The following is a 12,774-nucleotide window of genomic DNA, read 5'->3' on the forward strand; positions in this document are numbered from 1 at the left end:
CATTCGCACCACTCACATCACTGCTGTCCGGATGCTCTCTAGTCACAAGTCCGAGGGCTCCCTTGACCAGTCCCCGCCTCCGTTTATTAACAATTTCCCCTCACAGACCCAGTCGCAAAACGATCTAGGTTTAAGACCCGCGAATCAGGTCCAGACGCAGACCAGTCCCGAGTACACGTACAAATCCGTTACAACACTGCCGAAGAGGCAGCTGTGGCAGCGTAGCGCGAGTTGTAGAGACTTGTACGATTTCAGCTTCGAAGATTCGGGGCAGGCGAAACGGCGCGCGCCCAAGCCTCCGAAGCCGACGGAAAAAACGGCAAGTGTCGAGAATCGAAAGTTGGAATCCCCGATTACGAGGTACGACGATCATCACGCGATCTACAGCACGAGCTCACGCGACAGCAGTCTCGAAATTCACCAAGATATTATGATGCCCGACCAGAAGGTCTACTCTAGCAGTTACCCAGGCACCACTACGTACTCACAAGAATCCATGGAAGATCCCGGCAATTATGATCTCAGAGACTCCCAAGATGACCTTTCGCATGATAGTTACGAACTCATCGAAAAATCTGACGATGATTACAGCACTTCTGCAGACTATAAATTCAAAAAAGTTAAACCGCTCAACACGAGAAGTTGCAGCTTGGATTCGGGCAACTACTTGCCCTCAGACACTGACTCCGAGGTTGATAAACGGCACAAATGTAAAAGCGTATCAGAGCTACAGCACGACGTTTTTATGATGGAGGATCCACGGGATCTACCCAGAGAAATCATACCACGAAAGTCCGATGGAAGTTTTTATAAAAACTACAAACTTGGCTCAAGAACTTCGAGTCAAGAATCCAAAAGTGACTATTTTGAGACGAAAACTGTAAAATCCAGCCGCGAGAGTTTGAAGAAGGCTCGAAGTTACGGTTCTAGGACTTCCAGTCCTGACTTGAAGCATGAATATGAAAGCAAACGACGAAAAACCAAAAGCTACGACTCTAGAACGTCAAGTTTGGAGTCCAAGAGTGAATACTTCGACGCCAATTCGAAAATAGACGAACCAAAATATAACTACCATCACGATTACGACCGGAAAATTAGTTTTGAAAGAAACTACGGAACACAGAAACCGAAACTTGACACGAACGTACCTTACGATTTCGATGATTTCCCGAAGAAGGAAACATCACACGTACATTCAATAAGCCTCCAAAACGTCGAAACCGAGCAAAACATCCGCGTAAACCGAATGTTGGAACAAAACACAGTACCAAGAACTCAAAAAGCGACCAAAGCCGAACAGAAGACTACTCACATCTGGCCTGAGAGCATCGCAGGTGTACCAACAGAGATCCGCAATTGGCCAAAGAAGAAACAACAAAGCGCTCAAAGATCAACCGAATCTGAAAGCAACATCTTTAGTTTTGATGAGGACAAAATTCAATCGTTACAAGATAGTAGCGATATGGATGTGTGTCCGGATCACAGTTTCGGTGTAGTTCCTAACATCGACAACAAACCGAAAAAGACTGAATCGAAGCGAAAAGTCTTCAAAGACGTTTTCATGGAATTCGAACCGAGGAAATGTCGCGAAGCGTTGCCGCTTCATCAACCTATCGAGCGCACTAAATCAGATCCGAATTCGTTATCACGACAAAGATTTAACTCGTCGTCGCGACGAATGCTTTTGATGCACCAGAAGTCGATTGATTTGACTCCGGCAGAGTCCAGCGATGAGGATTATCTGTATAAACAAATTCCTAGTGCTCCACCGATCATGAAATATCGAGGCACGCATTTCGAAATGCCCACGGCTGAGTTTGGCCATTTCGATATCTTGAAACGAGAAATTGAAGGACAAAAGACTAAATTTGAAGTTCCTAAGAGTCAGTTTGAAGTGTTGGGCGCCAAAACCCAAGAAGATTTCATCAACTTGCCGCCGAAGAGTGACGATATTCCGTATGTTCTTCATAAGAGGCATGTGATGAATGGAACAGCGACGAAAGAGGAGGTGAAACAAGTCGAAAAACAGGAAATTCCGGAAATCAAGAAGGAGAAGGAAAAGAAACCGAAACCCGTGGAAGCCGAAGGGTTCCTCTTCACGCAAAATATCGATTTATCGAAAGTCGATCCGGTCACTTTAGAAATTGATAAGAGCGAAAAGCCTGTTCAACACATGTCTAGTCCTAAAAGAGATATTACACATATCGACCCGGTGCTATTAGAAGCGCTGAGTTCTAAACTTAGCCAAATTGAAAGTGATTCACCCACTAGCTCAAAAACCGAAAGTCTGAAACCTCAACAGAAATTGTTGAATATTTCGAAAGAAAAACCTGTAATTATCAAACCACCCGAACCTCCAGTAATCAAAGAAGTGGAAAAGAAAGATCCGGAGAAAGAAAAAGTCACGAAAATTGCCAAAGAAAAAGCTAAAGCTGAAGCCAAACAAAAACGCGTGATCAAACCTCGAATGCAACCAGGAAAAAAAGGAAAAAGCAACAAAACCAAAGTTAGAATAACGTCTTTCAGTTCTGATGACGAATCACTGGATTCAGATGACGTGTTCGGCAGTGCCGAAGCCACTCCAACGAGGATGGAGTTTTCGCCCCCTCAGATGAGAAAGGAAATGGAATCTATCCTAAAATTCGAATCAGAACGAAAATATTTGCAGTACACAATGTCGTCAACAGAAGTGGAAGGTTCACCTCCTCAAACTCGCAAGAAAACTGAAAAGTCTCAATACGACAATGGTTTAGATCCTAATGTTCAACCAGAATTGAGACGCATTTCCGAGCGTTCGTTTTCAATTCCGAGCTCTGAAGACGATTTGAACATCAAAACGTCCGATTTGCAGCCAGTTTTTGCCGAACCTGCCATCGATCCTTTGACCACTTTACAAGAAACCGAAAAGGAGGACGCTGATAAATCCCTAAATGATACGATTCAAGAAGATTTGGACAAGACTGAAATCAACTTGGATGAAGAACGCGAGAAGGAAAAGCTGTTGCTTCAAGAAGAAATTGAGAATGACATCAAGAATTTGAAGGTACCACCAAAGACCAAGATAACAGAAATCATGTCACCATCACTGCGGAAGAAGGGACAAAGTCCTCTTTTGTTCGCACATGCGAGACTCAACTTGTCAGAAGGATCAGCTTTTACATTATTGCAGAAGCAACAGGCTACAGAATCGCCTCTGTCTGGACGAAGAGCTAAAAGTTTAGACGCCCCGGTTATTCCAGTTAGCAGACTTCCTCCTGTGAACGCTTTTTCGAGTAAAGACGACACAGTAGAAGAAGAAAATGCTCATACAGATATCACCGAAAGTGAGTTTGAGGAAACTGCAGCTGAACCGGTTAATCCACCTCCGTTGCCTGAAAGAACCGACTCCAAGCAGGTTTCTGGGACTCCGATCAAAGAGGAAGCGTCTGAACCGATTGCGGAAAATGACAAAAAGCCCGTAGAACCAGAGAAGAAACGAGTTGTCCCAAAACCAGAGCGATTAAAACCGATTCCAAAAGAACGCGACCAAATCGTCCCCGATGTTATTAAAGGGAAAAAATCTGCTAAAGGTTTGCCTCTCGTTAAAACTCCTCCTCAGAAGATGCTACGAGGAAAACCGATTCCAGCGCAACGCACCACGTCTTTGAGAGACTCTAAAGGTTCCCCTAAGGAGAAAGCACCGAAAACAGCCACTAAACCACCGAAGCCAGCGCCGAAACCTTCTTCTATGGCTAATAAAGGCTCGCCCAAAGTTATCAGCTCTAAAGTGACTATGGAGAATATTGAATCGCCTGAAAAGTCACCTTCAAGCGAAATGAAACGAACTAAGAGTCAAGAGAATGAACCAAATCGCAAAATGTTGCCAAAAGAAAAGGCCAAGTCGTTGGAAAAGTTAGAATTGAAACGGGTGTCTAGTAAAGAACGGTCAAAATCACAGGATGACAGTGACACAGATATTGCGAAGCGAAAAGAGAAGCAGCAAATGTTGTATGAAACTGCTATAAAGCAAACGAAGACTATAAAGAGTCCCGTGAAGGACGCTCTTCCGGTGTTTCCCCAAGTCGAAGAAATGGTAAGAGAGCGACACGGAAAGTTAGAGATTAGTATCAACACTATAGAAAACGCGAAAGTTTCTTTAGAGGAAGCAATAATAATCACCAAATCTCCGAAGAAGCTTGACAAGAAGATGGACAAAAAGTTAACGAAGAGTCTTGAATTAAATTTAACCAACGAGGACGATAGCTTCGACGAAAAACCAATGCAGCGTCTGGGTAAGAGTCTAGACTTGGACAACAGACCCAAAGAAGAAGAACTGACAGCATTTGATTTTCAAAGTGAGGCGATCAACAGCATGAAAATGGAGGAGATGTCACCTGAGGGTGCTTTAGTTCAAGAGGTCGTTCAAGCAGATGTGCATAAAGAGAGTACTGACCAAGACGTCGACGAACCACAACAAAGCATAATTTTAGAAGGAACGAGTTTGGACGTGTGGTTGTCCGTTGACGGTCAAGAGCGGAGTAGCAAGTTAGAAAACATAAAACTTATCAAGAAATCCGATGATTTTTTTGAACAACGACCATCCACGAAACCGCCAGATCTCAGCAGGATGGATCCCAAAAGCTCTTCTGATTCGCAAAGCATCGAAAAAACTAGTCTTGGAAACTCTCTCGATATAAAATATATTGATGACTCGGGAGATTCGTCTCATAAATCTGAGCAGGACGCTCAATTGATTGCCGAAATGCAAAAGGCGTCAGATACCGTTTCCAAGTTTTTGCGGAAGAAAATTGAGAAGAAGCGACTCGCTGCCACCGCTCCAGTCAAAGAGGTGAATGAGAATGTGGTTCGCATCACCAGCGAAGATGAATCTTTGACTGAAGTGAGTGATTTGAGATGCGAGCCTCAGGAGGTTGATACCAACCTTCTGGTCGCTGGTGATAATCATAGGGATGCTCTACTCAAACTTAGTATCGAAAGAAGTCGATCTGAGGATACTGGCTCTTGGGTGACTGTAGAGTGTGACGAATTCTACGGAGCCGAGGAGTCGTTTGACTACGATCAAGCTCCTTTGGATACTCCAGAAAAAGCTTGTGTTGAAGGGGAACAAGAAACGAAGTCTCCGGTCAGTCAGCCGAAGGCTTCTGATGCAAGTGACACAACTAATCTTCTAACTGCGGTTATCAAACACAGTAAATTAGACATGTTGAAGCGAAGTTCGGACCAGTCGCGATCTAGCGACACCACGGGATCCTGGACAAGCGGCGAGAAGGACCCCAGTCCTAGTAATGTTAAAGAGACTGATGATTCTAGTGTTAGTTGTGCCATAGGATTAGCCATCGGTTTTAGTCAAACGATTGAAAAGTTTGCTAGTAAGGATCAATTAGAAAAGGACTCGCCTCAATCGGAGACGGAACCTCCGAGAAGTCCACGGAGTCCAAGAAGTCCCAGGATTTGCGTATTAGGTCGTGCCTTCACAATCGACGAAGAATCGTCAAGGAATAAGTTTGAGGAATCGAGCTCGGACGAAGCTCATGATATTCCCAAAGATCTGGCAACGGTTCAAGAAGAGACCACCGGAATGAAATACAAGAAGTCTCCGTATCCGTTTGAAGAAAAGTGGTCGACAGAATCGGAACTAAGTCAACGACTCCATCAAAAACTCTCAAAGAAGCTATCAGGGGATAAAAGCAGTATGTCGTCGCTCGACGAACCAAAGAGCGGCAGGAGTCTTCACTCGTTCGATAGAGTCTCTTTGGAATCACGTAATTCGCTAGACACCGAATCCAGCTCAGGCAGTCTTGGCGCTGCCGTTCGCATAGGCAAGTCAAACGACATTCCAAAAGAACTAAGCTCCACCTGGCGTCCGTTTCCACTCGACAGTTCCGGTTCGGAGAGTTTCGAAGATGGACTTCTTCCTCCGGATCAAGATTCTGAATACTTTCTCGCACGTGACAGTGGGGATTTGACTCCTTTAACTGATGTTTGCTTCAAACCCGATAATGATGTGACTCCCACTCGTGACGACACGGAACTTCCTGAAGATTTAGCGAATTTCCAATCGAATTTCGGTTATCCATGCTTGGCGTCTAACATTAGCGGACTGTCCCTCGCTTTGGGCTCCGGTGAAGTTTTAGCCAATTATGGAGGAGGATTTTTGTCTCGAACATTGTCGAGGATTTCAGAGAGAAGTACCAACTCTGAGAAATCGAGTTTGGAGGAAGATTCAACGAAAGGCAGTACTCAAAGCGATAGTTTAAACGACGAATCTATGGCGTCAAGTAACCCACAAGTTAGTCTGAGCTCGGATCCCCCCAGCCATGCCCACGTGTCTGAAGAAAAGAAGACTCCAACCAATGAGAAGATACCAAGTCCGAAAGAAAATATTCCAAGTTTTGATAAGACTCCGATCAGTAGTTTGTTACAACGACAGATTTCTGATGATAGACGAACTTCTGCCGAAATGGCGGAACTGTCGATGGACGATATTGAAATTATTACTTCGGAACGTGGATTGAAATTAAGAAGACAAGGTTCAGATGATACCATCATTGATGAAGAATGTTTTGAGCCAATGGACTACAGAAAGAACGGTTCTAGTAGTCAGGACAGCGAAGAGTGGCCTCTTCCAGAGATTCCACAGCAGGACAAAAGGAGTCTTCTGGCGATGCATGAAATACCGAGTTCTGACACTTCCCAACAAACCACCCAAGTGTATCAACCTCCTAGATCAAATATACCGAAAGTTTTTGGTTTAAGAGGTTCCCTCAAGAGTCAGGATTCGGAACAGTGGCCTAGTCCACCCTCAAGTGTTGTGGAACCACCTATAATCGGGAATGTAGAAACGTACTACATGACACCCCCTGAGGAAGCGTGCAAGGTCACTATTGATTCCAGTACTGTCAGTACGTACGATAATGACTCGAATTCTCAAAGCGATGATAATAAAACATCAGAACTTGAAGGGGACAAAACGCACACTTACGAAAATGTCGCCACTGAACACATTAGCGAGAGTATTTCGGAAAGTCTAAGTTGTGGCGCTAGCGGCATTAAAATAGTTCTCGATAAGAAATCTCAGGACTCCAACTCAGACGAAGATTTGAACATTTCGAATTTAAACGACGACGTTTTTACGGATACCATTGATTCTTCGCGACATGAATTAAGACCACCGACTGTGATGCGACGCAGTACTACTTCAGATGACTCGTCACATTCTCATTCTCACTCACATTCAGGAGGTGCGCCTAAAACTGAACTTCGACCGCAGTCACAAAAAGGCTCTCACAGTTCGTATTCTGAGGAAGACTGTACTAGTTCTATGGGTACGAACTTGGAGGATGGTACTGTAAGATATGCTTTTAAACCCACGAAGTGTACTCACAGTTCTCACTCAGAGGACACATCAATAGCGTTGAGTTTATCGGAGTGGTCGAATAGTACCAACACCGTTAAATTCCAAAACTTGTCAAGCAACAGTGGTACGACTAAAAGTAGTTCTGGTTTAAAAAGTGATGATAATTCTCTAACGGACATTGCGCAATCGATTTCTGAGTGGTCGAGTAGTAATAGTAAGCAACAACAAAGTGCTAGTTTACAATTCCAGAAGCTTTCTTCCACGACTTCTACTGGAGACAGTACTTTAACCGATTTAATCCCGACTATATCTGAATGGTCAAGTTCCGATTCGAAGACATTGGTGCCTCAGCAGTTCTTTTCACCGAATTTAACTGAACGTCAGAGCGTAACTAGATTAGGATCTAGCGTTGATGACGGCGAACTAGGTACTACCATGGACCATAAAGGAATGCCAAGCCCTAAAAACATTCCTTCGGAAGATTTAGCCCAATTAGCTTGTAGTTTAAGAGGTGATGTCAAGTTCTTTACCAAATCGACTGAAAGACCTATCGTAATCCCCATGCAAACTCAATCAGATACGGAAAAATCTAGCAGCTCCGTGGAACAAAAAACGGTTCACACGCAGCGCTACGATAAAGAAAAACAAAAGTATTTGCAAAAACACCAACCATCATCTAGGAGTACCGAACGCCCCATCAAGGTCCCGCTCAAATTGTCAAAATGTTCGCCTTACTACTCGAGCAGTTTAAGCTCAGAATCTACGCCTCTAGCAAGTACTAGTCCTATTCCTATTAATAAAACTGCAACGGTGCCGCTCACTAGAAGCCACAAGAAACCGATGTCTAAGAGCTTGTTTCATGCAAAGAGCCCTCCGAGTGAAAACGACTCTACTAGTTCTGTGGAGTCGCCTAAGAGCAAATCCGATCGCGATCGACGTGGGTACCGTCGGCGTCGTCAGTCACAGACTCAGAGACGCCAGAAACTGGAAAAAGAACATCATAGCGTGGATGAGTACTATTATGCAGAACCAGAAGTGGCGGGTTATGTGTACCAGTACGAAGACGTACGTGATGGCAGTCCGCTCTTACAATACTCAGAGAATATCGAAGAGGAGGGTTATCTCCCCGATGGAGACTCCCAGTCTGGTTCAGATATTTTCCGAATGGAGAAAGAGGAGGACGAGCGGTACGACCTAGTCGAAGGTTTCGACGTTAGCTCGATTCCTCCTCCTCTCTTAGAAGATGATTTCGAAGACGAACACTCTCCGCAAATTTGATTTTAATGTGATGTAGGAGTTTTTGTTGGGGTATAGTTTCGTTTTGATGGTACTTGTTGTGGTCATCGGCGTGTTACTTTTCGTTTTTGCGTTCTTCAATTTTTTAATTCTTATCGATTTCTTTCATTTGTGTTGAACAAGAGCCAACTTCACTGATCATACCCCATTTTGGCTCTGCGGAAATCAAATGAAGTCCTGTTTAGGTTACTGGCTGTGCCATCGGATGATTTTTATAAAATAACGTAAACTTGCTCATGACGAGTAGAGTGGTAGGGTAATAAAATACACGAAACGAAGGTGCCAAAGCTACGCCAAATTTTTGCGATTGGTCTGTGTTAAATAAAACTAACATTTAAAACAAATCTAAATCTCACGTCTTCATGTTTTTTATGTGGCTATTGGATCCGGTTTTTGCGTTTGTCGATGCGCACAATTACTGTTGTTCTTATCCAATAGTCAGATTTTTTGACGAAATTTTCAACGTTTCCAATCACTCTATATGTGCAAGCCACTGAAGACTGAAAATAATGAATTTGTAAATACATTTGTGTCGTTAAAACAAAAAATCAAACATTACAAAAACAAATATATTTCACTCGGGTGTTTGTGTGATTTTTAAATTTTACGATGTTATGTATCATGTATATTGTTTATTTGAACTATATGTGATAGTTGCCTTTTGTTTTGTCAATTCCCAAAAGGCAATTCGAATTTTTTAGCCACAGATTGTATGTATTATTTAATATTTTTAACTGCATCTTTTTTGTAGTGTTTTTACAGCGAGCTCAATTTATTCCTAATTAACAAAAATGTTGGGTCTGATGTAAACATAAACAAAAACGATGAATACAAAGAGGTGGAGAATAAATTTCACGCATCGCACAATTTTTGCTTCAAACGAATTAATTACCGAAGTAGTAGTTTCACGTGTATAATTTATATGCGCAATTATTTTTGCCAACATGTCGTAATTCGTTCAAATTATTTATTACGCCTTTACAACGAAGGATAATATTTTAATGTATCTGACATTAACGCGTTATGTCTCACTAAACTTTTACGAGTAGAGTTGAAGCAACGCAGTTAGATTACTGAAGACGTGCTTTTAAAATTTGTAAATACATACCACTCAGAAGATTTCGGACCCAGAAAATTAAAAAGAAATTTCGTGGTTTCCAAAAACACTACACAAGAAGATGCATGCGAAATCTATAAAGTCATAGCATTCATCATTCCCACCTTTAGGCGTAATGATAGCTTAACTAAAATAATTAGCTTAAATATCTTGACTAATAAAACGAAGTAAAATAATGGTGGATGCGCCGGGCTTGTAGTACTCCTAATGTGGCTAACGTAAAAAGAATAAACTAAACAAAATAACACTTTTATTTCAGCTTATAGTTGTGTCGAATAGTCTGTTATTGTAAATATCGACTAAATATGTTGAGTTTCGAAATAATTTAAATCGAACGTAGATATAAGATGATTTTATGGTTTTCACACGAATTCAATTCTTGTTCAAGACGACGGTCTAATTACCATTCACTTTGTGTTCCCGAACAGTACAAAGGCTTTTTTGTACAATTAAATTCACCTGTGTGATTGTTTTTCTGTACGAACGTAGGCCTAATTACGCATGTTTTTGAACAACAACAGACATTTGTAATAATTCGAGAAGTGTTGTAGTCAATAATACGATTATCTCCATTTTTACGTTTTTGTGATATTTATAATATGATAGGGTGTAGGTAGGATTAGCTGAGATGTTAAAGGTCATTCCCTTGTTTTGTTGTTTCTGTTGTTTCGATGGATGACATTTGTTGATTATTATAATGCTCAAAGCATGTAAAACGATGAGGATCATGTAGTGTAAGAAGAGACCCATGCTGTGTACAATCAATTCTGTTCGTTCTGGTATGACGTTTCTTAAAACTGTAATAATCATTTCATTGGAAATAAAACATACAATTTGCTTAAAATTTAACTTTCTTATACTATCATGCTTTACAAAATGAGGGAACAAAGGTGAGATCACTGTTGCATGAAGCGTGTTATAGCACTAGTCGAATTTATCTTACTTTTTAATTAATTATCAAAAATTTTGCTGCTTTTGACTTGTTTTTCACATCTTTTTCTTCCAACAGATGACAAGGACAAGTCGGATAATGAAGATTCGTACTACATCCACAACAATTCCTACTATACCTCGTCCCTTCCATCCTACAAAGAAGTCAATGGTAACATTTCTAATCTATCCACGAACGCTAATTATTCCTCAAAACTGGACGAAATCAGCCCCATCAAAAACTACAACAAGGAGCAGCTTTTAAACAGTATTAACGCCAACACGACCTCAAACGGAACCAACACGACGACCATATTCGCCGAAATTGAAGGTGAAGTTAAAAAGCGTTCCAAATTGCCAATTGATAAAACCTACTACATCGCCAAAGAAATTTTAATGACGGAACTGACTTACAAGAAGGACTTGGATGTTATCAATGTCGTAAGTAAAGTTTGACATTGTTATTCGTTGTGTTAATTCAGTGTTTCAGTGGTTTAGAGACGAAGTCGGGAAAGAGGAATCCGAAGAGTGCTCAATTTTGTTGACTTTGGTGGCGCCTTTGGCACAAGCGCATGGCCAACTTGTCAAAGACTTAGAACAGAGGCTGCAGGGGTGGGATGGTAAAGGAGGACCAAGAGCGACGAGTAGTCAAAGAATTGCCGATGTTTTATTGACGCATTTACCGCCACTGCTACCAGTGAGTACCTTATTTCACTTTTGACGCTCTTAGCACAGATTTACAGATTTACGAAGAATACTTAGACGGCCATATGTTGGTTCTGGAAAGGCTAGACGCAGCGTTTAAACAAAACAGTCACTTTGAGCAGCTGTATAGAGATTTTGAGACTCAAAAAGTGTGTTATTTGCCATTGACAACCTTCGTCCTGAAGCCGTTGCATCGTCTTCTCCAATACCAAGCTCTTCTTCAAAGTAATAAACTTTTTTTAACAACGCGGTGCTAAATTTAATCTTCCAGAACTTTTAAAGTACTACGGACCCTCGCATCCCGACCGCGCCGATTGTTTAACAGCTAGCGACACCTTAAGAGAATTGATGCAGCCCGTGACTGAAACTCTCGAACATTCTGAAAATTTAGCAACACTTTGCGAACTGCAAAGGGATCTTGTAGGTTTCGACAACCTAGTTCAATCAGGTCGCAAGTTTATCCGGCATGGTTGCCTGTTGAAACATTCCAAGAAGGGCTACCAACAGAGGATGTTTTTCCTTGTAAGTTATTCTCAGAGCTTTGTACCTTTTCACTGACACGAATTCTAGTTCTCGGACATCTTACTGTACACTTCGCGGTCGCAAGCCACTCTGCAGTTCAAAGTTCATGGGCACATGCCCTTAAGAGGTGTGTTAATCGAAGAACCGGAAGGCGAACTATCGAGTTATGGTCTGGTGATTTACGGTGGAAACCGCGCGCTCACTGTTGCCGCCAGTTCTCAAGAAGAAAAAGAGCGTTGGAAGCAAGATTTGCAGAATGCCATCCAACAGGCGAGAGATAAAACCGACACCAAAATCACGTATTTGAGCCTAAAAAGTTGCAGTGAGTATCTCAAGTTATCAAATCAACGTAATAATGCCTCTCAGGCTCTTCAGATGAGATTATGGACCAGTGCGGCAACGACGTGGGCACGCAAACCAAGGCGCAGCCCCAAAGAAGTAACCTGAAAGTTCACGTGTGCTGGCATAGAAATACTAGTATTAGTATGAAGGACGAATTGGTTGCTGTAGAGGTGAGATTTACTCATGTGCGAGTGCTCCTTCATTGCAATTTTCTCTAGAATCAACTATCAGGTTACTTGTTGAGAAAATTCAAAAGTAGTAACGGCTGGCAGAAGTTATGGGTCGTTTTGACTTCATTCTGTCTATTTTTCTACAAGGGATGTATGGATGACTTCCCGTTAGCTTCATTGCCGTTGTTGGGGTACGTAGTGGGGCCTCCGGCGCCTGAAGATGCCATAGGAAAAGATTATGTTTTTAAGCTACAATACAAGAATCATGTTTATTTCTTCAGGGCGGAATCGGAATATACTTACAACAGGTGCGTCAATTGTAATGATTTTCAATT

At 42.0% G+C, this 12,774-nt stretch overlaps 2 protein-coding genes across 2 annotated transcripts in view; both read left to right on the forward strand.

Moving 5' to 3' along the window:
- The window catches only part of LOC148174122 (FERM, ARHGEF and pleckstrin domain-containing protein 1-like), a 33,574-nt gene that overhangs the window by 20,303 nt on the left and 497 nt on the right, over positions 1-12,774 (forward strand). Inside the window, exons 9-15 of the mRNA XM_088037632.1 lie at positions 10,780-11,141; positions 11,191-11,397; positions 11,444-11,630; positions 11,677-11,927; positions 11,976-12,249; positions 12,294-12,439; positions 12,488-12,747. Of these exons, the coding sequence (XP_087893758.1) occupies positions 10,780-11,141; positions 11,191-11,397; positions 11,444-11,630; positions 11,677-11,927; positions 11,976-12,249; positions 12,294-12,439; positions 12,488-12,747 (1,687 nt within the window). The remainder of the gene's footprint in view (positions 1-10,779; positions 11,142-11,190; positions 11,398-11,443; positions 11,631-11,676; positions 11,928-11,975; positions 12,250-12,293; positions 12,440-12,487; positions 12,748-12,774) is intronic.
- Positions 3-10,614, forward strand: LOC148174123 (uncharacterized). The gene has a single exon (XM_088037631.1). It carries the CDS (start codon positions 32-34, stop codon positions 8,633-8,635), a length of 8,604 nt encoding a protein of 2,867 aa, XP_087893757.1. The 5' UTR covers positions 3-31; the 3' UTR covers positions 8,636-10,614.

Source organism: Gnatocerus cornutus, chromosome 5 (assembly GCF_029298725.1).
Source record: "Gnatocerus cornutus isolate USDA-ARS CGAHR chromosome 5, icGnaCorn1.1, whole genome shotgun sequence".
NCBI lineage: Eukaryota > Metazoa > Arthropoda > Insecta > Coleoptera > Tenebrionidae > Gnatocerus > Gnatocerus cornutus.

Excerpts from the sequence above, each read along its gene's own strand:
- LOC148174123 (XM_088037631.1), top strand. The coding sequence starts at position 32 with ATGCTCTCTAGTCACAAGTCCGAGGGCTCCCTTGACCAGTCCCCGCCT.